At 51.2% G+C, this 21,806-nt stretch overlaps 2 protein-coding genes across 6 annotated transcripts in view; one reads left to right on the top strand and one right to left on the bottom strand.

The window, feature by feature from the left end:
* TMEM63C (transmembrane protein 63C) overlaps nucleotides 1–21,806 on the top strand; it is a 113,640-nt gene that overhangs the window by 8,239 nt on the left and 83,595 nt on the right. The window lies entirely within an intron of this gene.
* On the bottom strand, nucleotides 4,607–14,613 carry ZDHHC22 (zDHHC palmitoyltransferase 22). Of its 2 annotated transcripts, XM_074327167.2 has the most exons (4): nucleotides 14,475–14,613; nucleotides 13,409–13,472; nucleotides 12,102–12,641; nucleotides 4,607–7,333 (listed from the first exon to the last, which is right to left on the bottom strand). In XM_074327167.2, exons 3-4 carry the CDS (start codon nucleotides 12,625–12,627, stop codon nucleotides 7,068–7,070), a joined length of 792 nt encoding a protein of 263 aa, XP_074183268.1. In that variant the 5' UTR covers nucleotides 12,628–12,641; nucleotides 13,409–13,472; nucleotides 14,475–14,613; the 3' UTR covers nucleotides 4,607–7,067. The 2 variants fall into 2 exon arrangements, with proteins under 2 accessions (XP_074183268.1, XP_019589027.2); XM_019733468.3 differs by lacking the exon at nucleotides 13,409–13,472.

A 21,806-nucleotide genomic window follows, 5' to 3' on the forward strand; every position in this document is an offset into this window, starting at 1 on the left:
AGGAGCCCACACAGGGACTGCCTCCTCTCTGGAAGGCCTCCCAGCGCTAGCTCTCCTCTGCTCTCGGCTCAGGGTTCAGGGTTCCACATCCTGCTCTTGGCCTGCAGAGCTTGGCGTTAACGCTGCCTTCAGTGTGGAGGAAATTAAAACGTGCCCCCCCGCCCCTCTGGAGGCTTCTATGTTCCCATGTGTCCCAGAGGAGCTTTGGCAGGTGTTTTCTCCTCAGAGCCCACTCCCTTTTAGGGTCTTTGGTTCCTCGCCTGACCTGGTTTCCAAGAGTGGATGTGGAGCTGTGCCCGGCTGGGCTCAGCCCCCTGCCAGTGTCTGGTCCCCTCCTGCAGGCACCCTGACACTGCCTGGTAGGGCAGCAGCCCAGAAATAGCTCAGGTCTTCTTCCCTGGCGAGGCATCGTCCTTGAGCCCTGGGGTAGCGTCCCCAGCCCAGACTGTCCTCAGACCTCCACCATCAGCCTCCAAAAGAAACTCTTCATGCAGCACAACTTGCCCATTATCATCAGCCTCAGAGGGACCAGGTGCACCTTGTAGGCCCTGAAGCCAGCCTGTTTTCACCTGCAGAGCCACCTTAAGCTGTTTTCACCTGCAGAGCCACCTTAAGCTGCTGACTGTTAGCTCTGTGAAGGCTGCAGAGGCTGAGCCTCATTCCTTTCTCTGTATCCACCAGTGCCTACTGCATAGTAGGTGCTCCATAAATGTGTTGAATGAATGAATGAATGAATGAATGAATGAATCAATCGATCAATCAATCAATGACTTAATGAATGAAAACTTGACTCCTTGTTACTTTTCAGCAGGGAATTGATTTGGGTGTCTATAATAGTCCATAACAGAAAGCTAATCTAGTGTCTGGGTTTAAAGGATACATTCAGAAGCAGGCAGCCTGTGTTTGAATCCCAGCTCTGCCCACAGGCTTTGGGCAAGTTATATAACCTCTGTGCCTCAGTTTCTTCACGTGGAAAATAAAGATAGTAATAAAGCATACCTTGAGGGTTGCTATGAGACTACATAGTTAATACAGCTGCAGTGTGCATGACAAGGGCCTGGCCTGGAGTGAATGTTCAGTAAATGTGGGTCATCATGAGTGGTGGTAGAATTGCAGCATCGGCAATAATGTCGTGCCCTGTGCCACAGGCTAGGTGTGGGGGAACCCGGAGGATTCCACCGTCGCCATTCCTGTCCTCCAAGGTTTACAGTAGAGCAGAGATGAAACCCACACTGGAGGGAGGGAGGAAGAGTGATGGATTGCTGCCAAGTAGGGTAAGCCCCCTGGGTGTTGGACCTGCTGAGGAAAGACCTCGTGGAGAAGTGGGATGTAGAGGGTCTGGGAGAGGCCTAGGCTGAAGAAAGAGGCATGTTGGGGCCACTAGGTTATGGGGGTGCGGTGGGGAGGTGCCCACTTGGATGCAGAGGGCCATAAAGGGGACGTAGGCCTCTCCAGTGAGGATGAGGGGCTTGTACATCATGAAAGTTCATCCCTACTTTTCAGGATCTTTAGCCTGTTCAGTTATACCCTAGCTCCCGGAAACCATCTTGGTAGGAATGGTTTCCTTCCGACCCTATTTGCTGAAACTGTGTGGACAAGAAAGAGTAGTGGGGAGCTCCCAGAGGCTCCTCTGTAGGCTCAGAGAGCTTTGGGGGTCTCTGATGTTTCCAGGCTGATTCCCTAGGGAATGAATGCGACCCTCTGCCTCTGGTCTCCCACCTGGAGGTCACTGCTGACCATGAGAAAAATGACATGTCAGTCTGTGCTTGATTCACCGAAGAGGAACAGCCTGAACTAGGGTCAGTCTAGGTTTTGTAAGATGTCATCAGAAGGAGGAGGCAGAGTCCACCGGGAGTGTGGCCTGAGGACTAAAATTTCCAACTGTGGCTGCAGCATATAGACCCATGCCCCCCTCACTTCTCAATGCACACTTGGAATCCCCCAAATCACCTGGCGTTCCTGCCACTCCCACCCGTGGCCCTGCTTTTCTGCCCGGCCAAGTCCTATTCATCCTGCATGACCCTGACGTCGCCGCCTCTGGGAAGTCTTCCAGCCTCCCCCCGGCCACGTGAGTGCTCTCCTCCGGCCTCCATGGCACCCTGTGCTTCTCTCCCCCGTCAGCCACTGAGCCACAACCATCTGCAACTGGTCCTTTTCCCCCATCAGCTCCCCGAGGTCAGATATTGGGCCTCCTTCATCTTTGCATTCCTGGTTCTGGGCATCATGCCTGGCATGGAGTCGGCATCAAGGAATGTTTGAGGAATGAACAGAGGAGCTGGGCCAGCACCACCCACAGTGAGAGCAGTGAGGGCAGAGGCCAGCATCAGGCAGCTGAGCTCCCCCAGGCATCCCCTGACCTTCCAGCAGGCTCGCTCTGGCTGGTAACCAGGCCCACGGCTCTGCTTCACCTCTGAAATGTCTCACACAGGGCAGAACAAGGCACCCTTGCTCCCTGCCCATCCCCCCCTTTTCTCTATGACAGGAGGGGCTGCTTCCCAAGCACCCCTGAGAGCATGCCTAGGGGTGGGCAGGAAGGGGAAGAGGGTACAGAGAGGAGCCAGAGTACTTGGAGGACCAAATGCGTAGAAACAGGGACAATCATATCCTTAGGGAAAAGACTGTCTAAAAGATGGCCCCTGGGACCTAGGGACTGGCTTCCTCATTATAGCAAAGGGGGATGTGGTTCAGGTCTCCATGAGTTCGTCCTCTTCCCAAAATTCCTTTGGTTCCTGAACCCTGGAGGGAGGCAGTTCGTATTTTACCTAATCTGACACTAGGGCATAGACCAAACAAGAGTGCCCACTTTCCAGATAGGAATACTGAGGCACTGGGAAGCAAGTGTCTCACTATATCTAATACGGGGTGTGTGGGCCAGAGGACTCGTGACCGATATTCACATAAGCAGATGGTTCCCCTCAGCTTTGGGGGTCAGAGACTTGTGCTGCAAATACCACCTGCAGAGTGCCCTGAACCCCTTCCTCTCACAAGGTGGCACAGTGGTTACCATCAATTGCCAACCATGGGCCAATGACAGAGGAGAGTGCTTCAGGTGGCCCTGAACCCCAGGGGCATGGTATTCTCCCCACCCCGTGCTCATGGTGGCCTGTCCTTTGAGGTCACCCTGATCACTCTGTCACAGCCTGCAGGATCACTTTGGGCCCTCTCCCCGGCACCCCTCCAGTCACATCCATGTCTGTGAAGTGGCTCTGATGCCCTCCCGTCCTGACCAGCCCACAGCCAGTATTCCCACCCAGACCCTGTTCTGTCACACTCAGGTCATAGCAAATGCCTCTGATTGGGTCCCTCCCACTTCCAGTCTACCTGCTAAGACTTCACTTTCTGAAATCTAGCTCTGATCATTTAGCTCCCTTGTTCACAATCTTCAGTGGCTTCCTGTTACTTGTCAAACTCATTCCTGACCTCTTAGCTTGGCATTCAAAGCCCTAGTGGTCAGACTCCAAATCAGCCTTAACTCCCTCTTGCCTTCCCATGGTGTCCCCTACACTCACCGTTCTGTGACAACTCCAAGGCTCAGACCTGTTCCTTCTACCTGGAAAGCCCTTCCTGTCCATCTCTACCTGCTGAGAGCTCATCCATCCCTCCAGGCCCTGGCACAAATGCAGCTGGATATGCTCTTCTCCTCTGAGCTCTCTCAGGAACCTCTCCTGGGATATGAGCCCCTCGAGGACAGAGTTGTCTCATCCGTCTTGCAGCCCCACAATGTACAGAGCACAGTGCTGGGTATATCAGGGGAATACAAGATGCAGAGTGAGCAAATGCACACACAGTCTGTGTACTCGTTCGGTCAATATTTATTGAGCACCTACTATGTGCCGTTGTATCCAGGATACAATGGTGAAAAAAGCAGGTGTGTCTGCTCTGTGGAGTGTAGACAGTCCATGCTCCAGAATGTGCGAGCATTAGCTAAGCGTTAGGGGATTTGCCACAGCTCCATTCATCCCCTCCCCACCTGCTCCTGTATGTCTGGAGGCTGTTGCCTGTTGGCGTGTGTTCGGGGGATGCAGACTCATACAGCACTGGCCTCAGCTAAAGGTTCTTAAACAGCCCATTTTACAGTTAAATTTCCAGGTCTGCACATCCTTAGGCTGCATCAGAGGCCATGTCCATTCGCCTGCTCAGGGACCCCTCCCTGCAGGGTTCAACCCCCTCCCAGCTGTCCCCAGGGCTGGGAAGTCCAAGGTCTCCAGGTGTTGTAGGGGCTGAGAGGGCATGGAAAGCAGTGGGAGAAGAGGAAGAAAGTTCCCAGGTCCATCCCTGGTCTGTAGCCCTGCTACCAACCAGGGGTGATATCCACACATTTACCAACCACACAGCACACCCCTGACCAATCACAATGGGCACTGGCTGAAATACTGGAGCAGGGGGGCTCACAGACGCCCTTTTAATTGCTGGATTACTAGATGATCCAGGGGTCCCCGGGGAGGAGTGGGAGCAGCTGGGCCAGCAGCAGTCTAGACAAAGGTGATGTACCTACTTGAACAGAAGTATTTTTGATACTTACCTTAAATATTTTAACAGCTAGTATGACTGCGTCAGTGCATTCCAGCCCAGCTACCAACCACAGTGTCCATACAATCACAGCAAATCCAATTTAAAACCACATATTTTATTGATGGCCTTCATTGACAATACAGGGTCATGTGTACAAATGCTCCTCGAGTCCCACACGTGGCAACCTTCCCATGGTTACCCCTCATGGCCCAATCTGCCAGGAGCTGACCCCCTGCAGGTTTCCATTTGGCTCCCTCCCCCAGTGGCCAGCCTCACAGTGCTAAATCTCCAGGAGGCCAGACTGGTTTCCAAGCTTGAGCTTTGGGGTCAGGAGATAGCCAAGGCCTGGATCGCCCAGTGCCTTTCCCCTCTTTTTCCACTCCCCCTACCTAAGTGTGGTCAGAATGGGAGTGAGGATGCCCCCCCATGACTCCTCCATCCAGGCACCCTGGGGTCTCCTTCAGCCCTCTCTGCCACATCCCTCCCCTCTAAGTAACCTGCCCTGCTGACCACCAAGGTGGCAGAGTGACCATTTTTCTGAGGGTGGAAGTCGGTTCATGGGGGGCAGTGACAAGATGTCCCCGATGAGAGGAATCTCATTGTCTTGTTCACCACTGTATACCAGTGCCCGAAAGAGCACATAGTTTGCACCCAATAAATATATGTAGCATACATGACTGAAGGAATATGAGAGGGAGTATGAGCCGGTGAAGCCATTACTACATTAGCCCTCTAGGGGGCGTGAAGGCTGCACCAAGGTAAAGGCCTTCCAAATTCTGCTCAAGAACTCAGGGTGTGGTGTAGCAACAGTTGAGGTCGCTGTGGCCACCAGCTGGACACTGTAGGGTGTGGGCTTCAGCCCTGTTGCATGCATGGATGGCAGACTGGCCTTGGGACCCAGTCAGGAGGGAGCACTTGTTTAGTACCCACTCCCTCATCTGCCCGAGGGGTCTGGTCCCTTGAACACACAGCAGTGCCCCTATTCAGAGACAGTCAGATAAGCGGGGCTGGTCTGGCACTTGCACCCCTACATTCTGGTTTCCCTCATTCCACAGCCTCAACTCTGCCAAGTTCACCCTTCATAGTGAGCATGACCTTCTAGCTGTGCTCTCCCCACCACTGTGCCCACCTGCCCTGATATTGTTCTAACTCCCTGTCTTCAAATGCCAACCCCCTCAACTAGCATTAACACCCAGGTAGTTCTGTCTCTCTAGAGACTCTCTCCTTGATGGCTGGGTAGGGTCCTGAAGTTTTGCCTCATGATTTTCAGACCCTTCCATTCCTGGCCCACCCTCCATGAAAGCAAATAACTCACAAGCATGTCTACAGATCTTGCCTCTGGACGTGGCAATCATGAGAGAACACTAGACTATTGGGGGCAGAAAGGAATTTTCCCTTCCCTGACCCTGTGCAGAAATTCTCTCCACAGCATGCCTGCTAGATGACTGCTTAGTCCCTGCTGGAATACCTCGAGGGCACTCACTAACTCCCCAAGTAGACATTCAAACATTGAATAGTTTTAGCTACCAGAATGTCCTTTATACATGGCAGAGATGAACCCAGTTCCCTCTCTCATTCTTATTCCCCAAATATACCATCATCCAACTTCTCTGTGACCCTCTCTCTTCCCCTCCCCTAAGTATTTTTCCTCTCTCTCTCTCTCTCTCTCTCTCACACACACACACACACACACACACACACGCACACACACACGACCCCTTTCATGTGGTTGTGCAGTCACATGCCTCTCTCATTTATCAGTATCTCTCCTTTCTTTTTCTCTTCTCCTTGCCTTCCCAGCATCTAGCAAAGACCTGGAGGCTGGAGACAAGGGGAAAGGCTGGAAGACTGCCAAGGAAAGGAAGCGTCCAGCCAGATCCTGGACTGGGCTGGGGTGGCCATCTGGGGCAGGATGGACAGGGGACAGCAGCTGGAAATCCCAGACCATTAGCTGCTGTGTCCCAAAGAAAGGGCCTTGCAAATTGGAGGGGGCGGATGAGCAGCAAGCTACAGAGTTCGTTTTCCCTCCCATTGCCCCTAATTCCACAGAGGGAACAAGGACACACACCCCTCCTTTCCCACCCTCCCTAGCAGTTGACGTGGTCATTTTAAACATTCGGTAATTTTAAACCTTTTAGCCAGCCTCCAGGTCCCAGGGAATATCATAGCAGCAGCATGAATCTCCTCCCAACGTCCCACATGGGGCTTAGAAGAAGAGCTCTAACCGATGGCAGTGATGACAGGTGACATGGTAGAGAGTGGACAAGCCAGGCAGAGGGGAAGTAGGGACCCCAAGGAGAAGAAACAAAAGCAGAGGCCTCCGAACGGCAGCCACCTGGCCAGCCCGTGGGGAGTGTAGCAATGCCTGGGTGGCCATTTTTCCTCCTTGTCATGATCCACCTGCCAAAGCTATTCTCTCTATGTCACAGACCAGGGGTGGAGGCTAGGACCTTACCCGCCCGAGATTGGAGTGGCTCATGGATGGAGACAAGGGAGCAGTGGGCTTATGTTCAGGAGGAGTCAAGACGCACACACACAGAAATGATGGACTTCTGCTACTTGTCCTGGTGCTTGGAGTTCTCGCCTCCAACATAGAACATGGGGACCAGCAGTCCCAGCAGCCACCTTTTTCCAAACACTTCTTGTAAGTTCTTGCGCCAGGGCCGGGCCCTCACCGCCACCCCCTTCCGCACCTGGTGGCGGGTTTGCCCCCGGAGAATCAACAGCAGCTGATGGCAGCAGAAACCAGCGCAGGCCAGGCCGATGGCAAACCAGAGGTAGAGCATGAGGATGACGAACATTTCAGAACCAAGGACAGCTCCTGCAGGGGGCGGGGAAACACCAGAATCGCTTTACACCCAGGCCACGTACGGAACTGCAAACACCGCAGGCGCCTTCCGCTAGGAGGGGAGGGAGATTAATGAGATTGAAGATACATTTTGTAGCAGTCTCAGCGCTGCAGCGGGGGAGAGGAAGGATAAACTAGTTGCCCTAACTTTTTCTTAGTGCTGTCTCCTGAAGCGATGGCAGAGCTGGGGATGTTGGGGAGAAGGGAAGGAAGCTTCTCTGGTCAGGGCGTAGACACTAACATTTCCCGAATCGGGAGATACCCATCTCTCTCTGCCTTCTCTTTCTGGTCTGCGAACAGGAAGAAGGGATTTTTCTCAGGAGGAGAGAGGGGTGAGCTGAGGATCCTAGAGAGGAAGCTGGCGCCTGGGCAGCTGTCTAGACAGAAGCACCTTCTCCCTACGGGGCTGGGAGCACTGACTGGGAGAGAGAACTCAGGAAAGTGACAGCATGATGGAGAACAGGGCCTAGTCATCAAGAAAAATAAGTCACGCGCTCCCAGTGCCGACTTAGAGAATAATTTGGTCATTAATGTTAACAAGAGGACAGTGTGGCCCTCCGGAACATCCAGCCAGAGCTGTCCTGTCAGTCAAAGGTTGCTAAGGTTGGAAGAGGCCCCAAGATCATTAGTCAAGCACACTGCTTTGGGCAGGACCACCTGTAAACCCCTCTAAACCAGAGCTCTCTATTACTGGTTTTTAAACGTTCGTTGAGTAAGAGATCTCACACTCTGCTTCAGAGTTGGGGTGGTCAGTCCATGCTAAGCTCGAATCTCCCAGCTCTGTGGTCTCGCACAAGTGTCTTAACCTCTCTGAGTTGCAGTTTGCTCATCTGTAAAATGGGTATAATAACGATGCATGAGGGTGACATGACTCGGGAAAATTGTGTGTGAAGTGGCCAGCTTTCTGGTTCACACTTAGTGCAGTGCTCCCTGTTGAGAGTCATTCACAAATGAGACTATATCCACAAAGGCTCAACTTTAATTCCTTAGACCATTACGCTTTCTCCTTCTCCTTCCCAGGGCTTGCAGTCCTCACTGGACTGCAACTTTGGCAGCCATGGTAGAGACACCTACGTTGACCTGCCCAGTACCAGGGCAGTGGGCCCAGGAGAGGACTCAAAAGCCCTCCTCAGGCCCTCTCTCCCTGCAGGGTAAGCCCATCACACCTCCTCCAGTGAGATAAAGGTACCTGCTCCAGAAAACCCATCTTACAACATAGCTGACCTCTGCAAATCTCAACCATGTTCCTCCCTTCTCCAGCTTCCCCTGTCCCCCACCCCCCAGCCCACCTCTTTTCTGGTTTCCCCAGGCTCCAATTTCCAGATCCCTGAAGGCTGGGATTTTAAAACTTGTCCAGTCTGATTAGTGGTGGACTCAGCCACCAGGATGAGGATATGGCCTCAATCAGGGTTTGCTCATTAGCAGCCTCTCTTGCCCTCAACCCTAGGAGTTCTGCTAGCAGGTTTCTCTTTGCGAAGTCGGAGAAAAAATAAGTCCAGCTGCCCAGGGGATGGAAAGCTATCCCCAGCTGGCATTTTGAGCAGCCCCCCAGCTGGCTGGGGGCAGCAGCAGGACAGGCTCACATTGGGCTGTGCCATCCTTCTGACCCACTTCTTCCCCTCAACAGCACAGGTTAGCTGAGGAAGCCACGTGCAGGAGAAAGGATCCAGGGACCATGGTTCCCTCTTGGCTCAGGGAGTGCTGACAGGCAAAGATGACCCTCGAGCTGGAATGTGAGAACTTCAGAGCTGTCAAGTGCGGGCCTGCCTTGTAATTCAGCTGCAGGGAGAAGCCTGGGCTGATGGAAGCTGTTTGCCATGGGCTTTTTTCTGGTACTAAATCAAGGCATGAGGAAAAGACCTTATGGCCTTCTCCTGGCCCCTAGTGGCAGCTACAAAAGGCTATTCTGGGTTGTTTGAAGTGTTTGAAGTTGCCTAACCCAGCTGTCTCAGCTCCTCTGAACTATTTAATAATATTTCTGCTTCTTTTAGAAAATCACAGTTTTCCTAAAGGGCCTGAATGGTCACACCATTCAATGTCTCCATCCCTACTCCCCACCAACCATCTATAATACCTTTGACAGATCATCACCTAGCATCTTCAATATACATCAAGGGACAAGAAGCTCCCTCCCTCCCAAAGTGGCTCATTCATCAAGAAGCAGCTTCAGAGAGGCAGTGTGGTAAAGCACAAGGAATATGAGCTCTGGAGGCTAGCAACCCTGAATCAAAATCTTGGGTTGGAATCATACTAGCTGTGTGGCTTCGAAGTGATTTGACCTTGCTGACCGTTTGGTCAACCATTCAAGTGGATATGATAATACTTCCCTCATAGGCCTGTCAAGAGGATTGGATGACATGAGGCCTGCACAGTGGGTAGCACGTAATAGGTGCTTAAGAAACGTTAATCTCCTTTCCCTTCTACTGGACGATCTGGTGGCACCCACCATGCTGATGTACTTATCAAAATGCCACGGCACAAGCCAGATGGCATCATCTTCATTTCCCATATGAGAAGAATGAGGTTTAGAAAGGTGACATAACATATACTGGTCCCATAAAGCCAAAAGAAAACTTCTAAAATCTACCTGGCCAGCCTCTTACCTCTTCAGCAGCCATTACAAGACCCCTTCCACTTCGGGTTCACAGGGCCCACACTTATAGCCATCCCATGCTCTGTGGCAGATCTGACTCAGGGGACCACTACTGGGGACACAAGTCACAGGTGGGGAATAATAGTTCAGTCTATTAAACAACTTGAGCTTTCTTACTCCCTACTGTCTGCCTGTCCTCCTGAGCAGATGAGATAAGGTGTGCTCTCAACTGTTTGGGTTTTGAATAGGGGAGGAAGAGATAAGGAGGGAGAAGCTGGAGAGGTGAGGTGTATGTGTGGGGGAGGGGAGAGAAGAAGGGCTGGCAAGGGGAATGATGAAAGCCTGGCAATGGAGGAAGATGAGATGGGAGTTGGAGATTCGAAATCTTGGCCTCCTTTTCCTGGTGGGTATGGTGATGAGATAAAAGATGGTGGGACTCATCCTTCTGCTGGAACAGGGATCTGGACCCAAGGTAGGAACTTACTGGCTCTGCTCTCCCATCAGATCAAAGAAATAGGTCCCTCTTCCTTCCTTTCTTGTCTCCTAAACCTGGGAAATGTGGACAGGCGTCAAGCCTGGGTTACCCCAAATGAAACTATTTCAAGATTCTCCCTTTGAACCATCACTTTTATGTGATGAAACTACTTGGAAAAGAAAGTGTAATCAAGCTCCGTGGCTCTCCTCATCTCTCCACCTGCCTGTGCTCACACTCCACCCCCTAGCCCGCCCACCTACCCTCCCCCGTCCTGGTTATTTCAGTTCCAGAAGCCTCCTATGCCAGCGCCAGGATCCAGAAGGCCCAAGAGCTCTGAGTTCTGGGCCCAGCTCAGCCACCAGCCCTTAAGGCACTCCCCACAGCTGGATTCTTCCTGGGCCCTGTGTTCCCATTGCCGAAGGACCAGGCTGCAGCCCCAGCAAAGACCGAAATAATGGCTCTGCACAGAGTGGAGCAGAATTTTTATGAATGTCCAGCCCAGGAACATCAAGACAACCTTGGGTTCTCCATGGAAGTAGCTGCACTCTGTCTTTGTCCCTGAAAGGTCAATGGGTGAGGAAACATGCTACTCGTATTCCCTGTGCTGCTGTAGGGGGCAGCCCAGGGGTTGCTATGCAGCAGTAGTTAAGATCCTGGGCAAGCCGTTTAATCCCATCTGAACCTCAGTTTCTTCATTGGAGAAATGGAGGTGATATCACATACATACACGTGTGCATGCTAGATCGTAAGCACCACGTCAGTCAGAATCAAAGGCCAGGGTAGGGAAGGAGTGGAAGGATATGACATAGGGGCAAATTTGAAGTCCAGCTAAAGTGGTAAGAAATGCCAAGAGGTATGAGGTCCCTCTGGGCCAGGTATCAGGGAGCCGTTCTTGGGGCACACTATGGAAAGTACAGACCTCACCAGGGTGCCCAGCTGAGCACCACTGTGAAGGCCCACATGCTTGGCTCCGGCAGGTGTAAGAGCATCTGGAGGCTCAATCCCACACCAGTCCTGTGGTGTGAAGATGGAGCCATTAAACATGGCTTTATCTCCAGCCAAGGTGCCCCCTCCTCTGAGCCATCTGCAGACTGGAGAATCACCTGGTGGGAGTCAAACAGTGGGTGGGAGGGCAAGAACTTAGCCTCTTGCTGGGGCTGGCCTGGCAACCTGTCAACCTTACTGTGGTTGGTTGGCAAGACCTTTGGAGGGCAAAGTTCTTGGGGGAATCTGTGAACAGGACTGGGGTCCAGGCAGAAGAAGGTCATAGCATGGATATACCTCACAGGCTGCATGGAGGGATGACCAGCACCCAGCCCTGCCTGGCACAGAGTAGGTATATTGCCTGGATCGCCACAATTCTATGTGCAAATGGACAGTTAGGAGCAAGGAGGAGAAGATGAACGAGGATGGGGGTGGGGAGAGAGGTTGCCGGATAAAATACAGCATGCCCAGTTAGTGTGAGTTTCAGATAAATAACAGCATTTTTTTTTTTTTGGTATGTCTCATGCAATATTTAGGAAATATTTATACTAAAAAGTTATGCCCTGTATATCTGAAATTACAATTCAACTGGGCATCCTGTATTTTCATTTGCTAAATCTGGCAACTTTGGGATTGGTGCTGGGGGTTTCTTTGTGTAGGGCTCCACCTGCCCGGCAAGGCCCACTCACCAGAGAAGAACTGGCTGATGGAGGTGGGAAGGAGCGTGAGGAAGGCCAGGGGGTGGGCGAAGGAGATGGAAAGGACAGCAGAGATGTAGGCCACGCCAGCCACCATGGAGTAGAGGCAGGCAAGGGAGGTGTAGAGGCAGAACAGGACGAAGTTGCGCATGTTCCTGCTGCCAATACAGTTGCCAGTGAAGAAACAGTGATGGTCGTGCCTCAGGGTGACTCTGGAGCACACTCGGCAGAAGTGGGTGCTGGATGGGGGACATGGAGCCTTCCTGGCCAAAGTCCCCTGGCAGGCGTCCAGGTCGTCGGGGGAGTTCTGGATGACCAGGACGTAATTGCCCAGGGCGTTGGTTGAGAGGAACAGGAAGAGTGCCCCGTGGAGCAACGCAGGCGAGAAGAGTGGGGCTGCCGCGGGGTCCTCACGCATGCTGGGCAGGAAGAGGAAGAGCTGCAGCACGAAGGTCACCAAGGAGATGCACAGGAAGTAGGCGGGGGCCACCACGTTAAGCAGCCTCAGGGCCAGCATCCTCGATTACATTCCTAAGAGGCCCAGGGTGAGAGGAAGACTTACTGTGGAGTCCAGGGGGCGCCCTAGGGCGCTCCTCCAGTGCTGTCTGTGCCGCTCCACGCAAATCCGTGCTCTGCGACCCCTGTCTTTCCACCATCGCTTCTCTCTTCCCTAACCCGGGCCCAAACAGGCTTGAGACCCCGAGACAGCAAAGGCCTCTGGGGGCCTGGATTTACTTCCTGGTGCCCTCTCTATTGGTTTTTGAGCGACCTCGGCGCCGCGCCCCGGGGTCAGGCACCAGGAGAGCGAGGTTGGGGCTTGTTCACCGTCGGAGGGGATGCGGGGCCGGGAGCTAGGGCTCCGCTCCTTTACGGCAGTGGAAACGAGCCCAGGTTTGGGATTTCTCTTTCAGAACCCCTAAGAGGAGAAAGCTAAGGATTTAGGGTGGGAGCAGAGAGAAATTACCTCCTGGAGGTCCTGCTTCGCCTCCCCTTTCTCCGCTCCCTGCCCACCCTCCCACTCCCCACCCCCATCTTGGGCAGTACGCTGGGACCTCACGGTTAACCTGAGGCTCTTTAGAGGTATGTGTGCTTGTGGTCCGTGATGTTTGTGTGTGTGTGTGTGGGGGGGTACCTTGTGTGTGACTGTACGTGTAATCTGTGTGCGCCTGGATGTCTGTGTATATCTGTGTACACACACGCAGCCACTGCTACTAGGCTTTAAAAAATCAGTTAAAATAATTGATACATTCAAACACACGCTCAGGCACCGGGTGGGGTGGGGGGCGCAGCTGGAATACCTGTGTCAGCTGTCAGCGGGTCCTGGTCAGCCCACCTCTCCGACGCTGGCAGCCTTGGCTATTTCTTTGCAAAGAGCGTTTTCATTTAAGGCGACGAAATTAAAATCCCCCCGTTCGCTCCAGCCTCCCGCCCCCCTGAAGCGAGAAACCCAAACAACCCCGATTGCACAGAAACCCTTTCGGTACCAACAAGCCCGCGCTGGGTGCAGGAGTAGATGCTTGGCAAGCCTTTGGGCGGACCGACCCCCGCCGCCAAGCGCAGCCCCCACTGCATCGCCACTCCACCCCACCCCCTACAGATCTGGTTCCTGCCCAGGTTTGGAGACCACCGGGAAATGAGATTCCCGGTGCCTGAGAGAACTTTTCCAGGGGCTAAGGAGTCGGGGAGCCACAGAAGCAAGAAAAGTTCTGGGAAGGCTGCTGCACCCAGGATGGGCAAATGCCAGGAAGCCTCCGTCCAGGCTGTCCCGTCTGAACCGGCGACAGATCACCTTGGAGTACCCTCTGCAGGTGTCAGTGCCCCCGGGGACCCGCGGCCGCCGTGGGGAGCGCGGGCCTCTCCCCCGCAGGTGCTCAGCACAGCGCACTTCCGAGGGGTGGTCTCTGGAGGCTCAGCACTGTCCCTGGCCATGCACTCTCGGGGGCTGCGGCGGCCTGCCCACCCCAGAGAGAGCCTTCGGCCTCGGGCTCGGGCAAAGCAAGTGTCTTCCCCACGCTAGTCGCCAGGGGGGCGCGGGAGCAGCCTTCAGATGCGCCGCGGTGCCTGCAGGGCGAAGGACTGGGGCTGGGGGAGTGTGGGGCGCTCGGCGGGTGGCCGCAGCCGGAGCCCTAAGCCGGAGAGGGCACAGCGAAAACCGCCCGGGGGCGTGGGGGAGCTGTCGGTTCAGCACTGGCGCCGGCCTCGCCCACCGCGGAGGGCGGCATAGCCAGAGCCCCAGAGAGGCAGGCAGCGCGGGCGGCCGCCGGCTTCTCGGCCACCGCCTCCTTGATGCCGGGGAAGCCGCCCCCCGCGCCGCCGCCGCTGCCGCCGCTTCACCGCCGCAGAGGGGTGGGGAAATGAACTCACCGAGATCTTGTCGCCGACCAGAGGAGCCCTGGACGTGGGCTCTCGCCCTCCCCGAGGCTGCAAAGTTGTGGGCTCGGCCCGGCTGGCTCGCAGTCTCCTCACGATTCGCTTCGGGGACTGGGCAGGTAGCGGGGGTGTGGGGAGGAGGGAGCGGGCAGCTGCAGTCCTCCCACTTGGGCGCCAGCGAGTGGGGGCCAGGAAGCGGCAGGGATGGCAGCTGGGTAACCCCCAGCCCCGCCATCCCTCCCTCCCCTCCTGGGGGCGGCGCTCTGGCCACCCCTCTCAGCATCATATATTTGCCCCCACCCTTCTCCTCGTTCCCCTGGAGCCGGCTGAAGCGCCCTGCCTGACTTCAGCTATCGGTTCCAACTGGGATCTGGATTCAGTCCTGATGTGGAGGCTCTAGCCATCATCTACTCCCCCTCTCCCCAATGTGGCTGACAAGCCTCCCTGCTCTCCACTCTGGGACAGGGAGAAGTCTAGGGGCTTGAGAACTAAGCCTGCAAGGGGCAACACCCATAAAGATCAGCGTCATTGTCACAGAGGAGTTGAGAGCCCAACTCTGGAGCCTGTCTGCCCAGATCTGAGTGTCCACCATTCACTACTGTGTGAGCTTCAGATTCCAACGTCCTCATCTGTAAAACAGAGATGTGAGGCTTATATGTGAAGTCCTTAAACAGGGCCTGCCCATGGGAAGCACGATTTGCGTGATAGATCATAATTATTGATACTATTTATTGGGCCCTTAGCACCAGGCACTGTACTAAGCCCTTACCACAGGACAGCTGTGTTAATCCTTTCATCAGAAGCTCTATGATCCCCAGAGTATGGGATTGAAGCATAGAGAAACTAAGTCGCATGCCCAAGGTCACACGACAGGTAAATGGCAGAGCCTGGGTTTGAACTAGTGCACCTGCTCCCAGCCTCTACACAACCCAACATCACCCTGAGACCAGGGGGAGCGCTGATTTTGGACAAGGGAGGACAACAGAGGGGCTTGTCCAGACACAGAGCTTGAACCGGAAGCATCTGCGTGGAGTCCTGCTCCCGTCTCCCTGTTCTTGTTATTGCCTTCCCTTCCCTACTTCACTATTCTGAGGTGGGTACTGGGGGCACCAAGAGGGTGGGGACACTTGGCCAGTGTGCATCAAATGGGGGGCGAGGGAGGGAAGCAGAGCAAGCTTTAGAAACACTGCGGGAGCACTGGTGCCACCATCACTAGCTCAGTTTCCTGGGCTGTCATGGCCCATCTACCCGCTCTGCTGCACTCTTCTGGGTAAAGGCAAACATAACAAATAAATAATTGTTTAGTGCTTTCTCAATTGGTTGATGTAAATAAGAGCAATCCCTTAAAATGAGGGCCATGTGCTTATCAGCTCAGCCTGTATTTTTGAATCATCAGATACTGTTTTCTCCGTATTTTATCAGTGTGCATCAGAATAAAAGGGGTCCAGGAAACCTTTTCGTGTTCTGAAAGGGTCTTACATAGAAGCAAAAGAGCCGCTTGCCAGGCGCTGGCCTCTGAGAATCTGGGAGCCCTGTGAGTTCAGGTGGCCACAGGGTAGGCACAAGGAAACACAAGTGGCCTTCTTTTCTTTAGAGCTGCTTTGTGTCAATATCATGGCTGTCAGGGCCCTTTTCACAAGCTCTGCCTGCCTCTCACCCTGGCTTGGGAGGGAGGAGTCTGGAGGGCTTGGTTTGGGCCGTATTGGTTGAAGATCTCCGTTCCCTAAATACCTTGAGAGTCTGGCAGTATTTCTAATTTTATTTTACATATGGGTGTGTGGTGGGAAGGTGTGTGTCTGAGTCTTTGTGTGTGTGATGGGAGGGAGAGAGAGGGAGAGGGAGAGAGAGAGAGAGAGAGAGAGAGAGAGAGAGAGAGAGAGAGAGAGAGAGAGAAGCTAAATGAATGTGGGAAGATGTCCGTGGGGGAAGGAAATATTCAGCACCAGGAAAGAGATGGCTATCTGGCCACGGAAATGCAAATGGATGAGAATAATTATTTATTTGTTTATCAACAGAAAAGGACATTAAAGCTTCAGATCTCAAGCTAGTAGTTCCTCAAACTTCAATTCTGGCTCCGTCCGAATGAAGCAGACTAAGAAGGAACCCGTTAGTGCCCTTGCTGCCTGTGGGACCTTGAGCAAGTCACTTTACTGCTCTCTCAGTGTTCTCATGCATAGAACGGGATGAAGAGCTTCCCTTGCGGTGATGATGACCAAATGGGAGAGTGTGATTATTGCCTCAGTCCTGGCAGGAGACGGTGTGGTGTTAGCTCCTTCTTCCTCCTCGCTCTCTTCTGAGCCCTTTTCTTTATCCACAAGAATGTCTTATCTTTTCAACTAAAATGAGAGCTCCTGGTCTATGTTGGAAATATTTTGGAGTCTCCTCCATATCTCCTACCATGATGATTTGCCCAGAAGAGACACTGAGTAAAAGTGTATTGACTGATGAGTTGATACTGGTCTGTCTCTCAGAGGAAAAGCTGTGTTCCAAGATCTTTGAAATGTCTGGTGAGGGCACATGTGCCATTGATCTTGCATTCTGCCACCATCCACCCCACTATAGTCTCATCCTTCATAAACAGTGTCAGAAAATGATGTATAAACAACACTCTCCATTGCCTTTGTCATCTATTCTTATAGGTAAGCTGTGACTATACCTGCAGGCTGTCCCAAGGGGGCGGGAACGCAGACAGGCGTCTGATGGCTGCTGAGCACCTTCCCAGAAATATGGGCCATAAATCTTGCTATTTGAATAAAACGAATTCCGTCCCAAGTGGCAATCATTTCATTTTGCTTCCAAATGTTGTGCACGAACAGAGGAACTCTATGCAGCAAGCCACTTCTCCCATGGGTGGGGAACCCCACACACATGGGTGTCTGACCCTACAACTTCCCATGTGTTTGGAGTAGAGAAGACCCCAAGATGCAAGGGGCCACACCTACGGAGGCTCTGGGGATTGCCCTCATTCTCATGTTCTTATTTCAGATTGATCGGGGTGATAATAGCCTGGGGTCTCAAGGTTAACTGGTGCCCTGAAATTAAATTTTAATAAACATCCTTAGACAGGATGCTCTTTACAGCCTATGGGCAACCCCAAAGTGCTCCCCGAGTTTCAGAAGGCTTAGTGAGACACCATCCCAGCCTGTCTGCATCCAGAAAACACACAAGGATAATCTTCATCTTAGCCAACTAAATACATGAAAATTGGATTATCACAGAATTTCTATTTGGAGGTGGTAATTTATTTGGCCAACTACATCTTCATTTGAACAACAATAACATTACTTTGATGTAATAAAGTGCTTTGCAGGTAATAAAGTATATCCACAAAATTAAAATTTCATTCCGTGAGTCTCTCAACAGCCATGTAAGCTAGCTGGAGCAAAAATGATTAAACCCATTTTTCTTATGAGGAAACTGAGATTCAGAGATTTGCTGCATGTTAATTTGCAAGACTTTCCTATGCTAGAATTAAATGTGATGTAAGATGCAAAAATCTCATGGATACTTACGTTTTCTGGAACATGTCACTTGCATAAAGGAAACAGGTATATAACCTACTCCCTCAGAATAAGAGACCTGTATGATCTCTCTTTATGTAAGATATTTATGTAAAATTACAGAAATAAAGTACCCCTGCAGCACATTAATCAAATGCTCTCAAACACTCTGCCGTTTGTGGTGCTGAAAAGTGTGTGTGTGATTGGGGGCAGCGATGCTCACTGATCACCCAAACCCACATGGCAAGGTAGAAACAGCAGGTCTGAATGCCACCCTCTGGGTGACAGGTAACCCTGGCGATCTCCCTGATGATTGATGCCTCAGGTCGGAAAGAGCCTCCTTTGGAGCTTTCAGGCTGTGGAAGAATGAATGTGATCGTTTACCAATTAGCTCTGGTTTCCAGGAAGTGCTCAGGCAATCCTGGTAGGGAGGTCTGTGCCTGTGGACCAGTGTGCAGTTAGCAGAGGTGGTGGCAGCAAGATTAATTGGCCCTTTTGTCTCCAAGCATGCAGGAGGCGGAGGGAGGGAAAGAGGGCTATAGGGAGGGAAAAGAGGAGGAAGGTAGAGGGCAGAGGGGAGAAGAGGGAAAAGGAGACAGCAGAGAGAAGAAAAGGGGGGCTGAGAGAGTGCACACGCATCTGACTCATCTCTGTCTATGTCTTCATGATGGAGGGAGGTAGGAGGCGCAGGGGGAGATCAGCTTTCTCTCCTGAGAGCCCTGCAATGCCAGGTGTCCAGGGTGGAAGGGAAAGAAGCAGAAGGTTGATATCTCAATTAGAAGAGGAAGGAGGTGAGACCAGGAGATGAGGTCACTGCCATGCCCTTGGCTGTTTGTAGGACTCTTGGATATGTTGTTATGGTCATAGAGCATCAGGCAACACAGACCTCATACCCCTCAGCCCCCTGCCTCTATTCATCCCAGCCCCCAACCCATTCCAGCAGACATGGCCCAGGGCCCAAGAGGGACACAGTGCAGTGTGATGAAAAAAGCACGAGCTTTTGACATGAGCTTTTGTGTCTGCTGATCTGGGCTTGAATCCCTGTTTTCCCATTGCTGTGTGATCTTGAGCAAAATCCTTAGCCTCTCTGAGCCTCAAATTCCCTGTCCATTTAATGCAGATTTTAGCTACAACTTGTAGAATTTGTCATGAATTTTAAATGACAAAGATACCAACTCAATAGCACCTGCCTTTTCTACTGAAATAATCCACTAGTTACCAGCTACCAAATAATCCTTCTGGTTGCATAGAACTTATTGCCTCTATGATGATCGTGTTGGTATATTTATTTATTTGTTTAGTGCCTCTTTGATTGATAGAGTGTAACGCCCCCACAGGCAGGGACTTACCTGTCAGCTTTGCTTCTAGACCCAGTCCAGAGGTTGGCACATAGTGGGTTCTCAATAATATTAGAATAAATAAGAAAGTCTGGGGGAGGGCAAAGGGGAATGAGGGAACTACTTGGGGTGTGGAAATCTATACCTTGATTTTGATGGTAGTTACATGACTATGTTTGTCAAAATTATAGAACTGTACCTCTCAAAAGGGTGGATGTTGCTATATATAAATTATACTTCAATATCTGACCTTTCAAAAATAGGCTACAGGGAGCAGTGGATAAATGGAATTCAACTAAATAAAGATTCGTACTTACTGACATCCATTATGTGCCAGGCCAGCAGGGGGCCAGGTGCCTTCTTATTGGTTATTTCATTTAACCGTTATAACAGTTTGGTTAATGGAAGTCTGACTCTACTTATTTTATAGAGGGGGGAAATGGAGGCCCCCGGTGGTTATGAGATTGACCAAGATCGCAAAGCTTGCTGGCAGTAGAAATAAAATCCAGGTCACTTGATTCTAGTGCCCAAGCCTCATGCAATGCAGTTCCTTCCAGGTCTCTCACATATCAACCTCACACTGACATAGAAATAAAGAGACCATTATTCTTACGGAGAGGTAACGTATTCTGTTGGTGATGGTCTCTTACACTTTAGCATGAATTAGCCAGTGAGAACCTTTTCTCAGTGAAGTGGGATGTAGAGAGAATGGCTTTTTTTGCTAGAGACCAGGAGTGGGGTGGGACAGGGAGTAGAGTTACTATAAACAGGCCTGCAAAAGTGTCAGATGAGACCAGAGAATAAGGAGCCAAAAGAGAGGGTTCAGAGAGGAGTCAGAGAACAAGCTATGGGGCCAGACGCTCTGGGTTCAGATTTCAGGTCCACCAGTCACTCATTGTGTGACCTTGAGCAAATTGGTCAACCTCTCTGTGTCTCAGGTTCCTGATTTGTAAAACAGGGTTAATTAATAGTTCCCACCTCATAGTGTTGTTACATAGATTAACAAGATAACATCTGTAAAGCACTTAGAATAGTGGCTGGCCTTGTAAGTATTAAATAAGTGATAACTATTGTAATTAATTAAGATTAGGTTCTATGACATGTGACAGAAACTCCAAGAAAACACTGATTTAAACTAAGATGGAATTTTATTACACTCTCACGTTAAAGAAGTTTCAGGTCACCAGTCCAGGGCTGGCATGGAGGCTCCATGACCACGTGGGACCCAGACTCTTTCTATCTTGTTGTGCCATCGTCCTGAGCATGTTGCCTCATGGCCCAGAATGGTTGCTCCTGTCCCAGATATCATATACATATTCCAGCCAGCAAGAAAGAGAAAAGGAGAAAGGACATGCCTCTCTCTCTTTAAGGACATTTCTTGGAAGTTGCATGCAACACATCCAATTACCTCTCATTGGCCAGAACGGGGTCACATGGCCACATCTAGATATAGGTAGCTATGCAACCAGCTAAAATTTATGAGCTGTAGGGATAAAAAGGAAAATTAATTTGGGGGGACAACCTTGGAATTCTTTCTTCTACTATGGAAAACTTTAGATACATTCAAGTTATTATCTCCCAGATCTCAAGACAGGAGCAGGATTTTCCTGGAACTTCCAGTCTCTCTGAGATTCCAGGTCCTTGTTGATCAAATGGGGCTAATACCCCTGCCCTTTCCCACTCTCCCACCTACGCTTGCCCTCCTCCAGGCATTTCACCTCACACAAACAGACCCAGAAACGGCAGCTCCCACAAGCCAAAGCCTTGACCTCGAATGAACACGGACAGTGAGCTCCACAGACAGCTGTGGTCAGTGTCCCAGACCATATGGCCAGCTCAGCAAGCTCAAAATCAGGCCTTGGATGAAAGAGAAAGGGGAGACAGAAATGATGCACTTTTTAATTTTTATTTTCGAAAACCACATGAATAACCTGTTTTGTAAGAATATACAAAAAAAATTTTAATTAAAAATAAAGCAGAAATCCTTAAATCCTAAACCCAGAATAATCATCATTAACATTTTGTGTCTTTCAAACTTTTGTCCATTCAGATTTTTTTCCCCTTAATTACAAATTTGCTCTCACATCTTTATCCTCTTTTCTAACCAACGTTTAAAATTCTGCGATAGGGAATCTTTCCATGATGATAAATATGTTTCCCCAAAATTGTTTTTAACGGACAGCTGTATGTCCCTTTACAGAAAGGGACACGGTTTAGTAGGGATGCACCTCAATGTGGCTTTGACCTTGGTGTCTTGTCAAAATGTGCTCTTTGGCTTCATCTTCAACGTTGAATAGCCACGTTCAGACTTGAGCGTTATTTCTAGGTTCCCAGGACCTGTGTATGATCCATGATCCTGTATTATTAATACATAACCTTTGCATCCAAGAAGCATAATAATCTCCATTATGCACACATGGCATGTCAGCTGGATTTACTGGTAATAATCACTTTCAAACACAGATAACCTTCTAGACATAACTTGTAAT

Source organism: Rhinolophus sinicus, chromosome 3 (genome assembly GCF_057876585.1).
Source record: "Rhinolophus sinicus isolate RSI-liver-muscle chromosome 3, RSI-T2T, whole genome shotgun sequence".
NCBI lineage: Eukaryota > Metazoa > Chordata > Mammalia > Chiroptera > Rhinolophidae > Rhinolophus > Rhinolophus sinicus.